Raw genomic sequence first — 23,380 nt, 5'->3', positions numbered from 1 at the left:
TAAAAACACTCACACACCTACACAGGACAACCACAGAAAAGAGCCAGCAATCACCAAGAAACCAAGGCCAAAAAACCACACCAGCAGTAGACAAGAACGCTGGTAACACAGAACAGAAGGCAAACCAGAAAAAAAAACCAGCAACCTTCCCCTCTATACCAGGCGAAGCAGAACAAAGAAACAGACCAGCAGCCAACAAAAACGAAAGACACCAGCAGCCCAGGCCGAACAGTTACCGCATCAAGCACTCCCGTGGATTCCAAACCCACTCGTAAAACATACACACCGGCGTATCGAACCTTGATAATAACCACCTCCAAGACATAACCTTCACCTCATCAACAAGCATGTCCCATGTTGCTGCCTCACCATTAAAAATACACCCGTTCCTTGCTTTCCAAATCACCCAAATAGCAACATGCCAAATCATCCGGAAGCCCTTACGGATTTTCTTATTCATTGATCCCTCATTCCAACACTCCTAATGAATGAACAAATTTGGTGGCATTGCAAAATTAAACTCTAACCAAGTCATCAAATTCAACCAAACATTTCTCGCCATGTCACAATGAAGGAAGAGATGAGACGTCGACTCTACAACCTCACACCAAGCACAATCCATACCGGTATCCGGAGGCAAACAATTCCGATAGTTCAAATTCGATCTAGTTGGAATTCTATCATGGAGAGCTTTCCATGCGAACGCAATCACCTTAGATGGCGCTCCGGATTTCCAAATTTGACGGAAAACTTTTTTCTCCCCTTCCGGCCGCAAGTCCTCCTCTAACCCCCTCCCTTCCAACTTCAAATAAAGTGACTTCACCGAAAAAGTACCATCGTCTTCCAACCTCCACCTCCACCTATCATCCTCCACCCTCCACTCAAACCCCTCCAAATCACCTAGTAAATCATTAAGAAGATTATTCTCCCACACAAACAATTGGCGCCTCCAAGTAAAGGACCAAGCACCCCCCGTCGGAGTGAAATTCCACATATCCTCTATAGACGCATCTTGTTGAGTAGATATAGAGTATAATCTACGGTACTTTGCCATAAAACTCACCGCCCCTCTCCATCTAACCTTCCAAAAACTCGTTGTAGTTCCATTACCTACCCTTCGCTCCACTTCTTCATTAAACCAATCTCCGGTATCTCCTCTAGCAATCGTCACCAAGTCTTTCCACCATTTAGAAGCATTCATTGGGCAAAATCCCCCATCTCCCTCCAAAACCTCACTCACCTTAGGACCATACCGCTCTATCAAGACATCCTTCCAAAGGGCATGCTCATCAAATAAAAGCCTCCATCTCCACTTAGCAAGAAGACTCAAATTGACTAAACGCACATCCCTTAATCCAAGGCCGCCTATACTTTTAGGTTGACAAACCACCTTCCAACTCACCCAATTAATTTTCTTTCCTCCCTCCGTTCCTCCCCAAAGAAACTCCCTTTGAATTCTTATCATTTTCTTCCATACACTAACCGGCATTTTGAAGAAAGAAAGAAAGAATATAGGAATCGCGTTCAAGACGGAGTTTAGAAGAACAATTCTACCTCCTAGAGAAAGATACCGGTTCCCCCAAGAGGCCAACTTCTTCGACAATTGATCTAGAAGCGGATCCCAAGTGGACACTCTACCCGGATTTCCTCCCACCGGCAATCCCAAGTATTTAAACGGAAAACTACCTTGAGCACAATTCAAGAAATTACAAGCCATATCCATAAAGTCCCCATCGACATTCACCCCCATCAAACAACTTTTATAATAATTAACCTTCAAACCGGAAGCCATCTCGAAACCTCTAAGTAACGCTTTCAAGGTCCATAAATTCCCAACCGTAGCTTTCCCCGCACAAAGAGTGTCGTCGGCATATTGAAGGTGCGAATACGTCTTACCATCCTCCTTCATCTGGAACCCCTCAAACATATTAAGCCGCACCGCATTCCTCATTAGGCCACTAAAACCTTCCGCCACCAAAAGAAAGAGAAAAGGGGCAAGGGGGTCACCTTGTTTGAGGCCTCTTTGAATATTTATCTCCTCCGTAGGACTACCATTAACGAGGATGGACATACTCCCTCCACACACACACGCCTTCATCCACGCTACCCATTTTGAGCATAACCCGACTCTTGTCATCATATAAACCAAAAAACCCCAATCAACCGAGTCATATGCCTTTTCGAAATCAACTTTAAGAATCAAGCACTCCTGCAAACAACACACCTAGTGGAGGTAACATCTGAGCCAAACCTACTTGTGTTGTGGCACAAAGCAGAAAGCACCACCCTCTCCAAATAAAATACTACCAAGAGGCAACTCTTGTTGCATGTCAAGAACAAGCCCAAAATTTTGCATGTTGTTAAAGCATATGCTTATACACATGGAATAATGGTATTTGGTACTAATTGAATGAAGTTAAAAATTAATTGACCCCGTAATTGGAATCAAATCTTTCCCTCTTGTTGACCGTTGTCTTCATCAGTCACAAACCTAAATCAACCACACTTCAATTACCACTCACTCAATTGTTGTTTTTAAGTAGCCACGATTCATGCCCAACATATAAAAAAAATTCACCAACAATTTATGACTGAATTTAGCTATCAAACAATAAATAAAATGATTGAAAATAAATAAAGCATTAATCAATCTTTTTATTTCAATTTATTTTATCATGTCCATGAAACCATACATACATGAGTGTAAATGAAAATTGTCAACAAATTGCAGATCAATATTCTATTCTACACTAGAAATTCATACATAAACAAATAATAAAGGTGGTGAGAGTAATTAGAAAGAAGCATATATATCTGAGTTATTACTTGACATGTACACGTGATCACAAAGGGCAAATCGGGAATTTAATGACGACTTCTCCTAAGAATTTCTAGCTAGATCTGCAAATCTAAGCCGTTATTCCAATCCTTTCCTTTTTTAGCTTCATCTTTTTCTTCTATGAAAGCAACAGCATGATGAAGGATGAGAGAACAATTGAAATGAAGAGTGAGCTAGACGAAGTAGGTGCGGAGGAGGGTGGTGGAGGACTGTGGTAATAGAAAGGAAAATAAGGAACAATTGGATTAGGTGGTGGTGGAGTTGGACCGTAGTATCTGTTACTAGGTGGAGGGTAATAATAGTAAGTTCCTCCGCTGCTGCTTCCGCCACTGGATGACGGAGGAGGTGGAGAGGAGTAAGTGTAAGAATGAGATGGTGGAGGTGGAGAGTAATAGTATGAACCTCCACTTGATCCACCACCAGAGGAAGTAGGTGGAGAAGGAGGGGGAGGACAGTTTCTGGTGGTCGATGAAGGTGGTGGCGGTGATGGTGGTGGTGGAGATGGAACTTGGTTGCAGGGGTTATCACAAGCAGCACACATTGTGCACTGGATCTGTGCTTTGGAGGTGGTTTTTAGGGGGTGATTTGTTGCATCTGTTGTTGCTATATGTAGACACACATTGCTGAGTATCAACACTGCTCTTATGAACAATGTTATTGTTTTCATATTTGATCTCAAATCAACTTAACAAATTAGAGATGAAGAGAGTGTGGTAAGGGAAAGTGTAGAGTTTGAAGTGTTGAGAAAAGAAGAGGAAAGTGGGGTGAATGAGTGCAGAAGGAGAAAGGTTGGGAAGTGACTAGGACTCTTACTTCAAAAGCAACACTACTGTACCTTTTTGTTGATGCACCTTTATTTATTTATTTTTATATACATTTTTTAACTAACTTAGAAAATGAAAAACAACGTGGTAAACTGTAAACATAGAGGAGATGAAAAAAATTACAACTGACCTTATATTGATACAATATTCAAAAGAGGAATGAAAATTCTGGAACAGCCATTTTTCCTTTTTTAGACAAAAACTATAGAGTTAAAAATGAACAAAGAATAAGAACACAATGTCAATTCAAAAGTGAAAGTCATTTCAAAAATTATCATAAAATAAAATAATTGTACAAATATCATTTCACTATAAAAAAAAAATGAGATGACACCAACCAACTTGTCTGAATTGATATTATTTGACCTAGCTAAGATAGGTCATGGCAACTTTGTTCTAGTACACCTTAAACGTTCATATTATTTGTGAATCTAGGTAAAAGATAGTTTATATAGAATAGTAGTATTTTTTTATCCAACGAAATGCATTCTATAAAAAGGACAAAAGCTCACTCAACCGTCTAAAACAAACAATACCTCGTAATATGATGTGGCGTGCAAACCCTAGCTCCCATTAGACTTGATTCATCGGCAATTGTACACCTTAAAGTTTTACCTTATTTGAAAATTAAAATCAAATATAGTTTAAATACAACGCTCACACTCTTCAACCCAACAAGAATATCCAACACCACTTTTTTTTAACTTTAAATCATAGCCGCTTCACTATACTCTTAACTTGTTTTATGACTTCCACAAGAAAAATGTTTTGTTTTTGTTTGTTCTAGTCATTTTTATTTTATAGATGAACCAACAATAAGCATTAGAAACTCATACACATAAATAGAAGAATTAGAGTTTGGACCCCCGATCACAATATCCGACCTAACAATTGTGATATTTTTATCAGTTGAACTACAACTTATAGACATTATTATTATTATTATTATTATTATTATTATTATTATTATTATTATTATTATTATTATTATTATTATTATTATTACTAGCGTCCAGACGGGCACTCCCGTGCCCGTCTGTCCGCTTTTTCTACTGCGCTAACGTATTGATAGAGAGGTATAAATATAATTTTAGTGAATAAGGTTAGCCAATAACACCCTTAAAAAAAAGTTAGCCAATAATTTGTTAATTTGAAATTAGTGTCTATTGTTGTGAATATAATAATGGATATGGCAAACGAATCATTGAATGATACAGTTAATAAATCATTACTTACATTGCAAAGAGAAGCACACAAAAAAAAGTACGATTGAAGAATGTTCTCCACCATCGGTGTTCATACTCATACATATATAGTGTTTTCTTTGTATGATCTGAAAGTTTGAAAGGAAACTTAACAGAGAAGTTTAGTTATTGTGTCTCACTGCCCTGATGGTATTAGCCCACAATCCATAACTGAAACTTAAGTTGGACATTCAAATTTAAAATGGTTAAACAGATTAAATATATAAGATTCACAAATGATTTCACAATCCGTACAAATAGTCGATTGTCCAAATGTCCAATCTAGAGTAAGAAGAAATGGACATCATTTAATAATTTTGAAAATTAGGAAAATGGAAAGAAAAAAATTATGTCCACTTTATTAATAGTTATAGATTAATAAAAAGATAATACATGTACTTGATATAAAAAATCGATCTTGATATATGTCCATACAAATACACTACCGAGTTTTGATCAATCAACATTAAAAATAATTGTGCTCGTCAAAAAAAAAAAAATCAAAGAAAAACCCATATTTGGATTAATAACACTTTCAATATGTTGTAGTAATGTTAATCATACTTTTGGCACCGTACCAAATTGTGTCATAATACTTGATCGTTCACATCTTCATCTCATCATTTCTAGGCCGGGTCTTTTTTCCTATTATTTGCACCTTCTCTTAAAATTTCAACTATCTAATGTCTCCTTTCTAAAGTTTGCCCTTATTCAAGAAAACTACAATTTTTGAGTTAATGAAATTAAAAACCTTAAATACATCCAAGCAAGAAGAACACAATAGGAGAATAATCAATATGACAGTAGTTATAAGACATCAATGATCACAGAACAAAGGGAAAGAATAAAATGAGTTAGGAAACAAAACATGTATGCTTACCTTTTCAGATTTCTCTTCCTCCTTGTGTTTCATGGTATCTACTCAAAGCAATATTCTCGAGTTCCCATTTCAGTGCACAATAAACAAAGCAACCGTAAAGTTAAAATAAAAAACAAAAAGTTGAAGGTATTGAATATTTTGTTAAATCCTTGTAGGAAATTGATAAAAACTTTTGAGTACTTTCTTCTTGCTTAAGAATCTGGAAACATGATCCTTTAATCTTATTTCATAAATTGTGAAAAGATAAACATGAGAACAATAATCATAAGAATTATAGAAATAAGAAACTGACTTAGAAGAAATAAGTGACAAACAAAATTGGTATGAGAGGATTTCTTTTTGATGAAGAATAACAGGCTGTAACAAAAATCAACAAATAACGGGAGAAATGAGCATATAAAAAAGTGAATAAGAAGGATAGAAGAAAGGAAAAAAATTTAAGAAATCCCTACCGTCGTCATGGTGGCACCGTCACCTATGTGATAACTCGTTGTGCTCACAATGACTTCTCCGTGGCCAATGCACCAGTGGTAAAGGACACCACTACCTTTCCCCTTTTTCTCACCTCTCTATCTTGAAGGTGAAAACCCAACATTCCAACACCGAATCTGTGCAGCTATCGCAGCCCTGCCGCATGTACCACATATACTAATCTCATTTTTTACATATTAAGGTTGTTGCCATGCTCCATCGTTATTCCCTATTTCTGCATATTATAGTTTTATGAATCGAGTGAGTGAGTATGAAGGGTAACCATTTTTTCCAGTTATGAAGGATAAGCGTTCCATTTTGAAAGTAGAAATTATGTAAGTTGAAGTTAAAAGATGTGTGTGGGTTCAATTAGTGTAAATTATATAAATTGTACTCCTATATAATATATAATTTGTAATAATTTTTGTTAATGAAAACAAAGTTAGGCCTATAATGAGGGGGTGGTTATAACTATCATGTAGAAGAAAAAAACTAAGAAATGAAGATCATTTAAAAAAATTGACGATTTGATAAATAAAATTACCAATTTGCAGCCGATAAATGTTGTGAGGCGATCATCATTTGTTCATATGATTTAAACTTGATTGATGAACCCTTTCATCTCAGATTTAGATGTTACTCATGCAGTTACTCATGTTTCATCAATGAAAAAGATTTTGATTTTTTATATCTACTCACATTGATCCCCACCATTCTTTTTAAGCAAGCCTTTTCACTTTTGAGCCCTTGTGCTTTCACATTTGGATACACTGGTGTGTCTATGAATTGGAACTGCAAAATAGTAATCAATAATCAATTGTAGAAATTATAAGCAGAAGGGTTCACCAAAAACAAATTATAAGAAGATAACCAAGGGGATGTAAATGCCAAACGTTAAGTCTATGCAAGAAAGTAGATATTCTTGAGAAATTGTAGAAATGATGATTATGAGTGATGTCTATTGTATGAAAGCAAGTTTGTGGATAATGAAACTACCATGAATCAGTTATTGTCTTATTCTATGTGATGTCGTGAATGCTGTCTAACCATCTCATTCTTTTTATAACTTACCGTTTTAAATAAATAAACCACCCAATTCTCACTTTTCAAATTTTATTTGCAATTGTTGTTTCTTAACTTGAAGGGTAAAATAGGTAGAAAAATAGGCTACACCAAATCAATGTATTGCCTTTATTAATAGGTATAGATTATTATTATTATTATTATTATTATTATTATTATTATTATTATTATTAGCTGCCCTTCTTTAACATTTTTATTGCCGTTAACTGTATGTTTATTTCATCTACAATATATTAAAAAAAACAAAATAAGGAACTCTAAAATACACTTCAACCGGCTTGAGGTTCGGTTTTGCCTCTTGTGATAGGTTTTCATTAGTATTTTTCCTACAAATTTGATTGAAGTTTATAAATAAACACATATCCAATCTCCATTTTATTTGTAGCTTTTTTTTCTTCTTTTCAGAATAGCAAAAACATTTACAAATGTAGATTCTCCAAGGTACAAGAACGTGCAATATCACGAAGTGTCAAGTTAAATTTATGACGACCATGTGCTGTGTATAGTGCTCTAAGGTTAATATCCAATAATTTTCATAATACACCTTAATTTAATGTTTATCATTCAAAGTTGATCCAGTATCAAATCATGCTTTGGGTAAAAATATTGTGACTTGTGAGTGTTATTTTTTTTTTTTTAGATCGTCCATTTCAATGTTCTAATTTTAGTGCCCTAATTAGACCCTTCGGCAACTAAAATATAGGATGTAACAAATTTATTTTATTTTATACTTTAATTAATCAAATGTATTGATTAATTTTGCATTACATTTTTTTTCGAAAGTATAATATATAATTTAATTAATATAAAATCTTGTTTTAGTACTTTTATATAATATCTAAGTAAATTAAAATAAAATTTGGCGCCTTAAAAATATGGAGCCCTAGGCGGTCGCCAATCTCCACCTTGCTCTGGAAAACTTTCCCAGCGACCTTAGGACATAAATTAATGTCAATAAAGTCATAAGACAAAATGTGTAACAATCAAGAACACTCAATCACTCAAGACAAAAACAAAATATCACTATTTAACAATTTGTGATAGAAGCAAATTTGATGTTGTGGTTGTTCTAGTATCACGTTGTTGAAAGTGTTGTTGTTACGGAAATGTTAACCAGTGCCCCCGGGGCACTGGTTAAGGAGTTAAATATAATAGTATCTTGCATTGAAAGTTGTGCTGTCATTGCATTAAAAGCTTAAAAAGTGTTCTTTTTGACTTAAAATTTCCACTTTTGGCTTCCTTAACCAGTGCCCCGGGGGCACTGGTTAACATGACCCTTTTTTTTTCTTAAAGAAACTGTTGTCGTTTTATTATGTGGTTGTTACCATTGAGGTAAAATATGGTTTGATGACATATTTTTCCCTGAAAGTTGCTTTTTTGACAAAGAATACTTCCAATTGACACATAGAAATGACCAAATTACCCCCAACGATTGTTAACTGCCATTGGAAAAAACGCCAGTAGTTAACTGCCGCTGGTACCCAGCGGTTGTTAACTACCGCTCAAAATTGCTTTGGTTCAGATTCCCACTTGTTCTGCCACCCACTTCCATTTTTTAATTGCTTTTTGCCACAATCATATCTTCTTTTCATTCTCTACTTCAAAAAAAAAAAAAAACACCATCTTTTCATTCTCTTTCTCTCTCCTCCTCTTCGTCTCTTTCCTTCATCACCATTTAGAACCACTTTTTAAGTAAATAAAAAGAAGCAAAAACAAGAGTTTAATCAGGAGAACTTTCAATGTTGTCAACTGGGAGCTGGAATCCCTTGTTGTTGAAACCATTCAGGCATATGGTACTTTCATAGAGCACATGTCTAACATCTTTCTGTTCAGAGAGGTCCTTGAGAATTGGAAGAATAACATCTAGAAGCTGATGAACATGCATAACAAAGACAAAAAAAAATGGTAGTAAAAAATCATATGGTTGATATCAATTTCCAAAAGGATGAATTTATGCACCTGTGTGTCATGTGGTTGCCCTGCCGAAAATGGTACGCATGGAATTCCATTGTCAGGTTGCAATAAAAAGCTATAGGGATTGTTATCTACAATAACAATGTTACATAGATCCTTTGTTATGCATGTAAGATCTTTTACATATTCCCGATGTTCGCTGTAAACATTCAACAATTATAAGAATACTAGTGACTCAAATTCATCCGTCATTAAGAAGATGCGAAGAGAATATGTATGTGGAACTTGGTATCAGAGAAACAATTAACAAAGGACTAGAAAGAAAGATCAATTTAACATAGACTGATGAAAAAGAAATGAAGAAGCACTTAAAAAATGGTTCTAAATGGTGATGAAGGAAAGAGACAAAGAGGAGGAGAGAGAAAGAGAATGAAAAGATGGTGTTTTTTTTTGAAGTAGAGAATCAAAAGAAGATGATTGTGGCAAAAAGCAATTAAAAAATGGAAGTGGGTGGCAGAACAAGTGGGAATCTGCACAAAAGCAATTTTGAGCGGTTGTTAACAACCGCTGGGTACCAGCGGCAGTTAACTACCGGCGTGTTTTCCAGCGGTAGTTAACTACCGTCAGGGGCAATATGGTCATTTCCATGTGTCAATTGGAAATATTCTTTGTCAAAAAAGCAATCTTCTTTTTCCCTTTTGTGTGTTATGAACAAATTGAGATTCTACATTTGAAAAGGCCTAAAGGATGCCTAGGATTATAAAATTCAAGCAGAGCCTAAATGTAGATTTTGAAGGACGCGCAAGGAAAATGGAGGGTGGAAAAAGAAAAACTCGTGATTTTTTTTTGTCGAAGCAGACCATTTTGTAGAAGGATCCAAGTAGAAATATTTAGGCCACATAGTAGTGTTTAAGAAGCTATGAACATTAAGTTTTGGTTGATACTCCCACCTCCATATATTTACAAAATATTAATGATACTTTGTTCTCGTTTAATTATCTCTCTGTTTTATTTTTCTTTAAGTTTTATGAATTCTCTCAAACCCTCCACCTCAGGATATTTCAATTTCATGAACAAGAGGTAAGTATATTGCATTTTATAATAATTTTAGAAAAGTTAAGTGAAATTGAAATTCTTTATTATGGGTATCACAAAAATACTTTACACCATTAGTTTTTGTTTGTTTTTCATTGTTTTTCTCTATTGAAAGTAATCTTATTCGACGTGTGTCAAACATTAAACTTGAATACTTATCTAAGTTGAAATTCGAACTTTAGATGGGTAAGTTGTGAGATCTAGTTTTTTCTCTTAGACGTGACCTCTTAGTTTTTTTAAAAAAGAAATTAATTATCTATTATCTATAAACGACAAGAACCATTATTTTTACTAGCGAAAAGACGGGCACGTCCGCTCTTTTTATTGCACTGATGCATGTAAATTATGAAATTTTAATTTTGATTAAAATTATAAGTACAAATTTGTGACTTTCAAATTGTAACAAACTCATAAAACCATGTTTAAATTTTCAATAACAGCAATAATTTAACAAGTATAATATCAATACTTATCTTTTTTTAATACCACCAACAACATTACATAACATTAATATGGGGAAATTTTTATTAAAAAAATTAATATAGTAACATTTGTTTAAGAGTATAATTGAAATTATAAAAATTTTAGCCCATAATATCTATCCTCTTCATATATAATATTGTTCCGTGAAATATTTCCTATTTTAATGACATTTACTTTTTTTGATTAAAATTTAAAATAATATTATTAAAGGATTAAATATTATTAAAATAGTTTAAATGAAGGGTAAAATAGATATTGAAAAAGGCAGCAGAAATGTATGAATTTTAAGTCTATTTTCTTTATATATAGTATGGAAAAATATAAAAGACTGATTTAAAGTTGAAGTTTATAATGCATGAAATAAATAATATATATATATATATATATATATATATATATAAACTAATTTAAATTTGAAGTTTACATTACAATAAATAGAGATCGGGAGTCAGTTCTTGGACTCTAGTTGATTTTTGGGCTTTTGTTTTGTGCTCTTTCGGTGGATCGGAGGTCGATAGGTGGTGGAAGTTGTATGATCATTCGGGTAGGAGCTTTTCGTTTGTGGCTCAGCTGGGGTCAGTGAGTTTTATTTTGAGAGACGTTCTTTGGGGGTGAGTAGTGACGATGGGTGGTGGTGGATACCGTTTTTACAGTGCTTGTTTTCGTGAATGAGTCTGTTTTAGGTGGTGATGTGTTTTCGTGGGTTTATCTTCGGGGGTGTTTTTTAGGGTTGGGTGTTTAATTTTGGGTGTTCCGTCTTTTTAAGGCGTTTTTAGTTTGTATCCTCTGATTCGTCAGTCTCTGTTCGTCTTGAGCAGAGATCTGGTTGTTTAATAAAATTTGTTGTTTCAAAAAAAAAATTAAAAAAAAATATTAATATTGTATTCATTATGTGTATCTCTCTAAATAAAAATACCCATTAAATAGAGAAAATCTTCGTCCATCTAACAATACCAACGGTGAACTGTCATCATGGATTTAACTCAGTTGGTAAGGACATTGTATAATATATGCAAGATTCGGGGTTCAAACCCCGACCATCACAGAAGAAAAAAATACCAACGGTTAACTTGAGAATATTTGAGGAAAAAACAAAAGAATAGTGCTTTAGTAAAAAAATAGTGCTCCTTATACGATCGGGCTTATGTTATTGGCCAATCACCCAGTAATTCAAAACAAAAAAAATTGTTTGATTTCTTATTCCACCTTCCACCTTTCTCGTTCGCACTCCGTTTTGTCGATTTTTTTTAAGTCTGGATTTTATAATCTGAAATGTACCCAAACTATGTTAAAAACTTGTGTTTTGGAGGGTTTGACATTTTTGGATCATATATTCTAAATTGTTCAAAACACAAAAAAACAAACATGTCTGCCATTAAATCTAATTCTACAACAACAACGTAAATTAAACATAACAATTTTAACAACATAATTCAACAATAAAATACAAAAACATAAAGCAACGTAATTAAACACAACAAAATCACATATCAATCAACTTCAACAATAAAATACAAAAACATAAAGCAACGTAATTAAACACAACAAAATCACATATCAATCAAACTAAATTTTTCATTGAGTCTATCTATGCAAGCCCTTATTTCGTTTTTGGCTCCAGTCTGAATCAAATTTTCATAAATATCATGAAAAGATCTCACCAAGTCTCATAGAACTATGCTGACCAAATGTATAGAAAATGGTTCTCACGTTATTGTTGTTTTGGAGCTTCATATTTGGGTGAACCAAACGCGTCCATTGAGTCGATTGACAGATGATGATACTTAACATTTTCCATCTTTCTTGTGTCTTTCTGGTTGAGATGGCATTTAATTTGGTTCAGACGATCCTTCAAGCAAGACAGTGTAACATCAACGTTATTGAGTTTTTCCTTGTTGTTGTAAACTTTAACTAGCTTAGTTCTCATATTTATTGGATGAGTGTTCAAGGTTATGTGGTGTGATTTGCTAATGAACCAAACACGCTAATTTTTTAAGGTTATGTGCGTCGTGGACTACAAAAATTGTCGGTGCAAAGTGGACCGAACAAAAATCTTGTAATTTACTAGTTTAGGTTTTATAATATGAAGTGTATCACACCCACTAAAGCAACCTTTTAACACATTCTGAGTACGTTTTAGATTGTATAATCTAAAACAATATGGGCATGATGTCAAATTATATGATGCGAAAACACACATTTTGTGGATTGTGGCTTAGTAAGCATGGTTTGGACGATTGTTTCAATTTGGTCGTCATGAATTGTTGGTTCAATTGATGTATTTACATGTTCCTTGACTTCCTGTAGTTATAGTCTAGATTGTCATTTGACTATAAACAATTTTGTATTTTTCTTCATTTTCATTGCAATTCTCATCTTTTCTTATTCCAATTTTCTCTCCTACTCCCTCTAGACTTGAATATAAACAAAAGTTAAGTCAACAAAAATGGATGTATTTACTTCAACTTTTGGACAAAAGACATCAATTTTTGCTTTTATTTGAGACCGGTAGAAATACTTTTCTTTTAAGGACAGTTATGATGTCATGGTCATTGTTGACCATTCATATCATTCTCAAAACTAATGTACGGTTTTTGTGAGATAGTACGATGGTCATTTGGCAACAAAGATATTCACATTATCTGATAAGTGTTTCTCATTTTTTAAAATATCAGATTATATAACCCTAAATAGCACATATATATGCTTCAGATTATATAATTTGAACCGGAGCAAAATGAGAAATTTAGATAATGCGTGAGAAATGATTAAGTGAAAAAAATAAATGAGGTAATAGTCACTTTGGTCCGTGGATGTGTAATGAGTAGTCACAATAATCCCTCAATGTATCAAAATTTCAAAATTGTCTGTGATTGTGCACTTCGTTAATCAAAATAGTTCCTGATGTTAAAATGTTTTATTAATATTGTCATATTAGTTTTTCAATATACTTAGTTATTGTCATATCGGTCCTTATAAATACTTATTTATTGTCATTCAGTCATTATATAAAAAGAGTTATTGTGAGAATTTATAGATTATTTTAGTGTAATGATTATTTTGACCAACAGAGGAGACAATCAAAAACTATTTTAAATTTTTTAATACATTAAAAAATTATTATGACTGATTATCACATATTCAAAAACCAAAATAACTATTACTCAAAATAAATTGTCAAAATTTGAGTCCTTGATTCATTGGCCATTGGGGGCATCCGGCATGTATCCAAAAAGTAACCAATCAGAGCACATAAAGCAACAAATACCAAAAGCTCCCTCCTGTCTCCGGCATCCAGCATTTCAAATTTAAAGCACGAGATTTTTAGAGCTGTTGAGGACCGTTTCAATAGTTAGTAAAAGAAAAACACAAAACCTTTTTGCTAGTCTTTTTACACAAACCAAATTAAATAATTTTTGAAAATGGAACGGCACGCAATTGCAACCCCAGCAAACATGCCCTGTCCTCTGAATTAATCAATTCATACAGTTCACACACGGCATAGATAGATAAATAAATAAAAGAAGATATAAACTATAAACTTACTCTAAATAAATAAAAGTATAATCTTATAGTATTAAATTAAATTAAATAAAAACATAACACGTTCTAAGATCATTCATCACACTAAGTCAAAAATATATCATTAGCACACCTCAAATTACAGCTTCTTCTAAGCTGGATGACCCTTTCCATTTCTTGAACGCGTTTAACCATTCTTCATTTTCCTTTTACAAAAAATTAACCATTCATTTCCTGTATCTTCAATTATAAAATAAATAAATACCAAATTTATTTCACACTAAAAATACCAATTTTTTTAGATGTACTGTTATTTACTTTCAAAAAAAATAAAGAAACAGTATATATATTTGGTTTCTCTCACACGGCTTCAAATTTCGAATTTGAAGGAAACAAAATCCCAAACAGACACTACGGCGATGATTTCGCTACGAAACCTCTGTAGCTTCTTCACCATCCTCTTAGCAACAATCATACTAACAACGACGTCGTTTACCGATGCACAATCGTGCAACGGTATACTCGTCTCATACTCCTCTTCCGTCGGAGTTCAACTGCCGCCTAACGTCACCGACCCAAAGAAGCAACCCTACCGATTCGAATCAACCTTAAGCGTGCTCAACAACGGTCTCGATGAACTCAAGTCATGGAAAGTCGCCGTCGAGTTTCAGCACGACGAGTATCTTGTTTCTGCTTCCAATGCTGTTCTCGCTGACGGTACTACCCTCCCTGCCCAAGTTGGAAACGGCACCGTTTTCGCTGGTTTTCCACAGACGGATCTGAAGACTGCTGTTGAAACGGCTGGTGATTTGACTCAGATGCAGGCTCAGGTTAGTCTTGTTGGGACTGTTTTTGGTGTGGCGCCGCCGGATGTTCCGTTGCCGAAGTCGATCAAGCTTGCTAATGATGGATTCATCTGTCAAAAAACCACGGGTCAAGGTACCTTCTTTTCCTTTTTTTTTTTTGGAATTTTTTGTATAGGTTGAAATTTGTTTGATCTTTGATCTACGATTTGTTTCAAATCGAGTGTGATAAGGGTTTTGTAATTTATTGAATAAGGTTCTATTTGGATCGACTCATTGAGGCTCTGTTTTGTCCAAAATAGTGAATAGCTTGTAAGTTAGCTTATAGTTGACAGCCCATAAGCTAGATCATTGAATTTGTATGTATTGTTTGGTAAAATTCATTGTTGAACTAGCTTATAAATATGACAAAAAAAATTAATTAATATTTTTTTCCAATTAAGGTTACAAGGGTATTAGCTTATCAAAAAACGCTATAAGCTAGTAAAAATAAGCTATAAGCTCGTGAGAATGTGACGGTTACCAATCAGTTCTTTTTTAGTCAAATGAGCTTATAAGACATAAGCTATAACTATAAGCTCAAATATGTGGCTTGTATGCTTACATAAATACTTGTGAGACGTTTTGAGAGACTGTCTTAGAGAACTTATGATAATTGCCTACGAAAACAACTATTTTATCTTTTCTTATAGAAATAGTTTATACATAAGCAGCTATATGATAATCATTTATGCCTTAAGCTTTTAATTAAGTTGTTTATTGAAACAGGAACTTAATTTAACCTTTTTTTTTAAATGGTTGTTACTGTTAGGTAAGAATGGGACTAATGTTTGTTGCACAAGAGATCCTAAGTTCAAAGCAAACATTACTACAGATGAAAAGTTTCTGCCGCGTCAAAATGGTGATCTTACGATCATGTATGATGTGATTAGATCCTATGATTCAAATTACTGGGCAGAGGTTACGATTGGTAACCAAAATCCTCTCGGAAGGCTTGATAATTGGAGGTTGAGCTGGGACTGGATGAATGACGAGTTCATATTTACAATGAAAGGAGCTTATCCGTCTGTTCTGGATGCTTCTGGTTGTATTTTTGGTAAGCAAGGTACATACTACAAAGAGCTTGATTTTGCTAATGTATTGAATTGTCAGAGGAGGCCTACCATTATTGATCTTCCTCCTACTAAATTCAATGATACTGATGTTGGGAAAATTCCTTCTTGTTGCCGGAACGGTACTATATTGCCAAAATCTATGGATCCTAGTAAGTCTATTTCGAGATTCCAAATGCAGGTGTACAAAATGCCGCCGGTGCTTAACCGATCCGAGCTTTCACCACCACAGAACTGGAAGATTAGTGGTTCACTTAACCCTGACTACAAATGCGGTCCTCCGGTTCGTGTTAGTCCTACTGAGAATCCAGATCCAACAGGGTTGCCGTTAAACAAAACTGTAATGGCAAGTTGGCAGGTTGTGTGTAACATTACAGCAGCCAAGGGAACATCAAGTAAATGCTGTGTCTCATTTTCAGCTTATTACAATGAATCAGTTATTCCTTGCAAAACGTGTGCATGTGGATGCCCCAAGAATACAGCAAGAACATGTAGTACTACTGCACCTGCCATGTGGCTTCCCTCCGATGCTGTCCTTGTTCCTTTTGAGAACCGAACTGCCAAGGCTTATGCGTGGGCGGGGATAAAACATCTACCAACGCCAAACCCACCACCTTGCGGTGATAACTGCGGTGTGAGCATCAACTGGCATTTACTGTCAGATTATAATAAAGGCTGGAGTGCAAGGGTCACACTTTTCAATTGGGGTGAGACTAATTTTGCAGACTGGTTTACTGCTGTGCAAATGGACAAAGCAGCTGCAGGTTTTGAGAAAATGTACTCGTTCAATGCAAGCGCCATAGAAATAGGTGGTGTTAATAGTACGATAATAATGCAAGGTTTGGAGGGATTGAACTACCTTGTTGGAGAAACAAATGGAGCTAACCCTCGTACAGATCCTAGGGTGCCTGGGAAACAACAGTCAGTAATCTCATTCACAAAGAAAACTACTCCTGGAATCAGTGTTGTTCGTGGTGGTGACGGGTTTCCCAAGAAAGTCTTCTTCAATGGGGAGGAATGTTCTCTTCCTTCTGTACTTCCAACCAGTGGTGCTTCCAGGAAGGAATTTTCCTTTGCTACTTTGATGCTTCTACCATTGTTGCTAGTCGTCTTCTTGTTATAGTAGTGGTTATGTTCTATTCGATTTTGCGGTTCAGGATTGCTGTTTTCCTGGATAGAATTTGATTCATACATTGACCTTGTCACAGAAACAAGAATGAGAAATATCGAGGACTGAGTCGCGGTGTGGTAACATCCATGCTTTATGTCTAGATTAGATTTTGTTGTAATACTTATTCAACTGATATGATTCTTTCAACCTTGTTATTATGGTACAGAAGATTGTAGATTTGTAGTGATAGAAATATGTTACTTTTCTGTTGGAAGTTCTTTAGTATTATAATTTTACTGTTTTTATTATAATTCTGTTTGGGCGTTATTTATCACTGACACTCAAATTGTTACGTGAGAAGTGCAAGATTGTGGAAACTAAACCAATGCATCCATGGTTAAAAATGTTTTGTTATCAATGATAATTTGACTTCATAAAAAATGAAACTGTTTGTAACTAAAGAATTTCTGTTTTTATTTTTTTTTTAATCAAATTATTTTGAAGTTGTCTTGATAGAAGATGAAAGCATACAAGCATAAGTTCAACAATAACATGAGTTTCATTTGGAGATTTTGTTTTTCCATTTTGGAAGTAAATGAATATTACTTTTTTTTTTTTAGAGATAAATGAATATTACTTTTTTTTTTTTTTTTTTGGTCCGGTAGCCTAGTGGCTAGAATTCACCTCATAAGGTGAATAAGTGGGGTGTCCGGGGTTCGAACCCCGGCCCCTGCATATAATAATGCATTGTCCTACCAACTGAGCTATGCTCACGGGACAAATGAATATTACTATTATGAAGAAATTGACGTGATTATAGGCACTGACGCACTGTGCAACATTTACGTGTTCCATCCAGGAAGAATTAATTTGCGCTATTTGTGGTCGGGAATCTGGAGAAATTTAAGGAATTTTTTTTTTTGTCAAGTAGCCTAGTGGTTAGAACTCACACAATTAAATGTGGAGAAGTGGGGTGTTCGGAGTTCGAACCCGGCCCCTGCATAAAATATGCATTGTCCCTACCAATTGAGCTCAGCTCACGGAACGAAATTTAAGGAATTTGATTTGCATGTTTGGATTATTAGTCTTCATTATTATCTGATTTGTTGTCAAAAATCACGAGATTGTTTCACATTGTGGAAATAAAATGGTGTTTGATCATTGATATTAGAGTTTTTTTTTTCTTTCAATTTTTCACCTCTCATATCCTCTCACCTAATTTAAATTTCTCGTCTTCGACAAAAAAAAATTATAAGAAAGATTATATTTAGGGTGGAATTTAGCCTAATATAGCAAGTTTGTTCTTGTATTTTTTTTTCATTGTAATTTTTTTTTCCATTTGCATATGAATTTTATAGTTTCATGTCTAAGATTCATATAAAAACATACACGAAAAAATACATTAATATGAATCTTTTTTTTGAGAACATTAATATGAATCTTAAAAAACATCTTTTTCATTTAGTATATAACATCTTTTAAGATCAAAATTTAATTTTATATTATTTTTAAAATTTAGCAAATCACAAAAGCACCGATGCTTTGTAAGAGAACGATTGCTATTGCAGGACACTATCAAAATGTGAAATATTATCAGACATGGTGTCTCTGGCAGAAAACTATGGATGTGCAATTGTGCATGCTCTTATGGCGATTTCATAACTTGAGTAGGGGTCAAAATTTAAAAAAGTAAAAGTAACTTGAGTCAATACAATTCTCGTATCTAAATGATGAAAAGAAACCATACTGGTTTTTATGATGTAGTTGGAGTTTATGTGAATTTCATCAACTTTTTACTCATTATAAAATGTATTTGATTTTTTATTTTTTTTAATAAAATGCAAATGATTATTAAAAAATTTAGGAAAATATTTTTATGAGTATCACTACTACTTGCACTTGAGTATTTTTGCTTCAGGAGTCACACACCTCAAATCCCCCAACATCATCATCAACACAACAATGGCCACAAATTTTGTTTCAAGGTCAATTTTCTTCTCTCATTCCGCCAAGCTTTTCACCTTTCCATTCAAACCCCCCTTTTCTTCTTCTTCTTCTTCATGCCTCCCCTTTTCTCGAACAACCTGCACTCTCCAACACCAACAACCTCCGAATGTCATCGGAATCCTCGAACAAAGAGGGTTACTGGACTCAATAACAAACGAATCTCTCAGAAGCATTTCATCAAACACCATCAACGCACCCGTAAAAGTCTACTGTGGATTCGACCCAACTGCCCAGAGCTTGCATTTGGGCAATTTATTGGCTCTCATTGTTCTCTCATGGTTCCGCCGCTCCGGCCATAACGTCGTCGCATTGATCGGTGGTGCCACCGCGCGTATCGGTGACCCATCAGGGAAAAGCCTTGAAAGACCTCAACTTGACGTTGAGACTTTGGAGAGGAACACTGTTGGGATTGAAAAAACCATCAGAACAATCTTGGGTCGTGCTCAAAATCATCCAAACTTTGGTAATGTTAATGATTCTGTTGTTGTTTTGAACAATTATGATTGGTGGAAAGAGTTTAGTTTATTGGATTTTCTGAAAAGGGTTGGTAAATATGCTAGAGTAGGTTCAATGATGGCTAAAGAGAGTGTTAGGAAGAGATTAGAATCTGAACAAGGAATGAGTTATACGGAGTTTACATATCAGTTATTGCAGGGTTATGATTTTTTGTATTTGTTTCAGAATGAGGGTGTTAATGTTCAAATTGGGGGTAGTGATCAATGGGGTAATATAACTGCTGGAACTGAGTTGATTAGGAAGATATTGCAGGTAGAAGGTGGTACCTATGGTTTGACATTTCCTCTTTTGTTGAAAAGCGATGGTACAAAATTCGGTAAATCGGAGGATGGTGCAATTTGGTTGTCTCCGTCCATGTTATCTCCATACAAGTTTTATCAGTATTTTTTCTCGGTTCCGGATGCTGATGTTGTTAGGTTTTTGAAAATTCTTACTTTTTTGGATATTGATGAGATAGTTAAGTTGGAAGAAGAGATGAAGAAGCCTGGATATGTGCCTAATAATGCTCAGCGTAGGCTTGCTGAAGAAGTTACTCGATTTGTTCACGGAGAAGATGGTTTGAGCGAAGCTCTTAGGGCGACTGAAGCGTTGAGGCCGGGATCTGAGACAAAGTTGGACTGGAAAACAATTGAGGGGATTGCTGAGGATGTCCCGTCTTGTTCTTTAGCTTATAATGAAGTTTTGAATCAGTCATTGGTTGATCTTTCTGTTTCTTCTGGTTTGTTCGACAGCAAATCTGCTGCACGTCGGTTGTTAAAGCAAGGAGGTGTTTACTTGAATAATAGCAGAGTAGATAGTGAAAATAAGAGGATTGAGGCAGCTGATATAGTGGATGGTAAAGTTCTCCTTTTATCTGCGGGAAAAAAGAATAAGGTGCTGGTACGAATAGCATGATAGGATTTATTAGATGAATATTCTTTGGGGAGTGTTTTATTTATTCTGTTTGGTTTATGTATGCTTAGTAAACCTTTGATTTTGCTGCTACGCAGTAACTTTGAAGTTCCCTTTCCAACTAGTATGTTTACTGGTAAATGGTATGCCAATTTTTCTTTTGCTTGGTGTTCCACCGAATAGCTTTCATGACATTGGTGACATCTGTTACTTGGTTCCTTTATTAATAAACTTTGCAGCTGTCCCCTAATTTTTGGAGTGTCTATCATTGCAGCAGGACAATCAATTTGTAAGATTAAAATTTCTTGATTATTAAATATAAAAGTAGTCAAGTCCCTTTTCAAAACAAAAAAAAGTAGATAAGTTGATTAACCATAGTTGATTTGAGTTATAAATACCAATAACATTGAGTAGTTGATGTTTTGCTAATATACAAGTAGATAAGTTTATCATACATGCAACGATGTCCTTTACCAATGCTCAATCGTGCAATGGTATACTCATCTCATACTCCACCGCCGGAGTACAACTGCCGCCGAACGTCACCGACCCAAAGAAGCAACCCTACTGATTCGAATCAACGTTGAGCGTGCTCAACAACAGTCTCAATGAACTCAAGTCATGGAAAGTCGCTGTCGGGTTTCAGCACGACGGGCTTTTGGTTTCTGCTTCCAATGCTATTCTCGAGGACGGTACTACCCTCCCTGAGGCCGATGGGAACGGCACCATTTTCGCTGGTTTGCGCAGACGGATCTGATGACTACTGTTGAAACGGCTGGTGATTTGAAGCAGATGCAGGCTCAGATCAGCCTTGTTGGGACTGTTTTTGTCTTGGTTGAAATTTGGATCGCAATTTGTTTGATCTAAGATTTGATTAAGGGTATTGCAATTTTTTCAATAATGATTTGTTTGGATCGACTTATTCGAGTTTATCTACTTACCTAAGCACTTGTGAGAAGGTTGAAGAGGACTTATGTATGCTGACATAAGCATTTGTGAGACTGTTTTAGAGAACATACAAAAGCCACCTATGTAAACAACTTACAGCTTATACCGAAAATGGTTTTGACTTTATTTTAATCTTTTATTATGGAAATAACGCACCTATATGATAAGAACTTATGCCATAAGCTTTTAATTATGTTGTTTATCGAAACAGGAACTTAATTTGGTTTAGTTTAGGAATTTGTATATGTATAATTAACTCTTTTTTTTTTTATGGTTGTTACTGTTAGGTAAGAATGGGACTAATGTGTGTTGCACAAGAGATCCCAAGTCCAAATCAAACATCACTACCGATGAAAAGAAAACTACTCCTGGAATCGGTATCGTTTGTGGTGACGGGTTTCCCACATAAATCTTCTTCAATGAGGAGGAATGTTCTCTTCCTTCTGTATTTCCAACCAGCCGTGCTTCCAGGAAGGAATTTTCCTTTGCTACATTGATGCTTCTACCATTGTTGCTAGTTGTCTTCATGTTGTAGTAGTGGTTATGTTCCGTTTGATTTTGCGGTTCTGGCTTGCTGTTGTCCTGGATAGGATTTGATTCATATATTGACCTCGTCACAGAAACAAGAATGAGAAATATCAGTGGACCGAGTCGCGGTGTGGTAACATCCATGCTTTATGTCTAGTTTAGATTTTGTTGTAATACTTATTCAACTGATATGATTCTTTCAACCATGTTACAGTACGGAAGATTGTAGATTTGTAGTGATAGAAATATGTTACTTTTCTATCGAAAGTCCTTTGGTATTATAATTTTACTTTGTTTCTTTCTTGTTCGTTGTCTTTGAGTACTTCTGTCTGGGCGTTATTTAATATTTATCACCCACTCAAATTATTTACATGAGAAGTGCAAGATTGTTGGCACCAATGCATATATGGTTAAAAATGTTTTGTTATCAATGATAATTTGATTTCATAAAAAATAAATTTGTTTGTAACTAAAGAGTTTCTTTGCATTTTTTGACGTTGTCTTGATAGATGATGAAAGCATACATGCATAAGTTTAACAATAACATGAGTTTCATTTGGAGATTGTAGGCACTGTGCTACATGAGAACTAAGATGGTAACTCTATTTCCTATGTCAATAGAGATGAACCGTTGTTGTTTCAGTTTGTTTTATGACTGTAAAAAAGCACTTATGGCGATTGCAGTGACTTGAGTAGGGTTTATAAAAAGTACAAGTAACTTGGAATCAAGACAATTCTCGTATCTAAAAGATGGAAAGAAACCAAACTGGTTCTTATGATGTAGTTAAATTTGTGAATTTCATTAACTTAACTCTACGCATTATAAATTTAAATGATTATATTTATTGAAATTTATTTATTCTTTCACTTCAACCATAATGATCAAGACTGTAAATTAATAAAACTCATACGTTACTGGTTAATTATAAAACTTACATAAGGTTTTTTTAAGAGACTAAAATGTCATTCAAAAAGTCCCCGTAAACATATCTCAGTTGGCAGGGACAATGTATTGTTAAATGTAGGGGCCGAGGTTTGAACCTCGGACACCCCATTTATTCACCTTAAAAATGTGACTTCTAATCAATAGACTACTTGACAAAAAAAAA

The 23,380-nt window shown here is 34.7% G+C and overlaps 3 protein-coding genes and 1 long non-coding RNA gene across 8 annotated transcripts; 2 read left to right on the top strand and 2 right to left on the bottom strand.

The window, feature by feature from the left end:
• Positions 1–2,635: 2,635 nt before the first annotated feature.
• LOC146902661 (hydroxyproline-rich glycoprotein family protein) lies at positions 2,636–3,666 on the bottom strand. Its single transcript, XM_085736070.1, has one exon. The coding sequence runs from the start codon at positions 3,504–3,506 to the stop codon at positions 2,958–2,960; it is 549 nt and encodes a 182-aa protein (XP_085592196.1). The 5' UTR covers positions 3,507–3,666; the 3' UTR covers positions 2,636–2,957.
• Positions 3,667–4,867: 1,201 nt separating this feature from the next.
• On the bottom strand, positions 4,868–7,467 carry LOC146902660 (uncharacterized). Of its 3 annotated transcripts, XR_015021929.1 has the most exons (3): positions 7,330–7,461; positions 6,958–7,050; positions 4,868–6,493 (listed from the first exon to the last, which is right to left on the bottom strand). It is a non-coding gene; the product is annotated as an uncharacterized LOC146902660 (long non-coding RNA). The 3 variants fall into 3 exon arrangements; XR_015021928.1 differs by having other exon boundaries at positions 6,803–7,467; XR_015021927.1 differs by having other exon boundaries at positions 6,958–7,467.
• A 7,260-nt stretch (positions 7,468–14,727) lies between these two features.
• LOC146902659 (COBRA-like protein 7) lies at positions 14,728–17,692 on the top strand. Its single transcript, XM_085738968.1, has 2 exons — positions 14,728–15,294; positions 15,970–17,692. The coding sequence occupies exons 1-2, from the start codon at positions 14,775–14,777 to the stop codon at positions 17,391–17,393; spliced, it is 1,944 nt and encodes a 647-aa protein (XP_085595094.1). The 5' UTR covers positions 14,728–14,774; the 3' UTR covers positions 17,394–17,692.
• Positions 17,693–19,304: 1,612 nt separating this feature from the next.
• On the top strand, positions 19,305–22,578 carry EMB2768 (Tyrosyl-tRNA synthetase, class Ib, bacterial/mitochondrial). Of its 3 annotated transcripts, none has more exons than XM_085738966.1 (2): positions 19,305–20,739; positions 22,031–22,578. In XM_085738966.1, exons 1-2 carry the CDS (start codon positions 19,344–19,346, stop codon positions 22,150–22,152), a joined length of 1,518 nt encoding a protein of 505 aa, XP_085595092.1. In that variant the 5' UTR covers positions 19,305–19,343; the 3' UTR covers positions 22,153–22,578. The 3 variants fall into 3 exon arrangements, with proteins under 3 accessions (XP_085595092.1, XP_085595091.1, XP_085595093.1); XM_085738965.1 differs by having other exon boundaries at positions 19,305–20,777; XM_085738967.1 differs by lacking the exon at positions 22,031–22,578 and having other exon boundaries at positions 19,305–21,045.
• The last annotated feature ends 802 nt before the right edge of the window (positions 22,579–23,380 follow it).

The sequence above is a fragment of the Medicago sativa genome, chromosome 8 (genome assembly GCF_051527215.1).
Source record: "Medicago sativa cultivar Bolivia chromosome 8, Bolivia_mono, whole genome shotgun sequence".
Lineage (NCBI taxonomy): Eukaryota > Viridiplantae > Streptophyta > Magnoliopsida > Fabales > Fabaceae > Medicago > Medicago sativa.
The sequence above is the reverse complement of the archived record's forward strand: the minus strand, read 5'-3'. Positions and strand labels throughout refer to the sequence as shown.

What these genes read in the sequence shown, in the direction of transcription:
- EMB2768 (XM_085738965.1), top strand. Translation starts at nt 19,344, where the DNA reads ATGGCCACAAATTTTGTTTCAAGGTCAATTTTCTTCTCTCATTCCGCC. An exon ending in CTGCGGGAAAAAAGAATAAG is followed by an intron (nt 20,778 to 22,030) that starts GTGCTGGTACGA and finishes TGTTACTGTTAG; the next exon opens with GTAAGAATGGGACTAATGTG.
- LOC146902659 (XM_085738968.1), top strand. Translation starts at nt 14,775, where the DNA reads ATGATTTCGCTACGAAACCTCTGTAGCTTCTTCACCATCCTCTTAGCA. An exon ending in TCAAAAAACCACGGGTCAAG is followed by an intron (nt 15,295 to 15,969) that starts GTACCTTCTTTT and finishes TGTTACTGTTAG; the next exon opens with GTAAGAATGGGACTAATGTT.
- LOC146902661 (XM_085736070.1), bottom strand. Translation starts at nt 3,506, where the DNA reads ATGAAAACAATAACATTGTTCATAAGAGCAGTGTTGATACTCAGCAAT.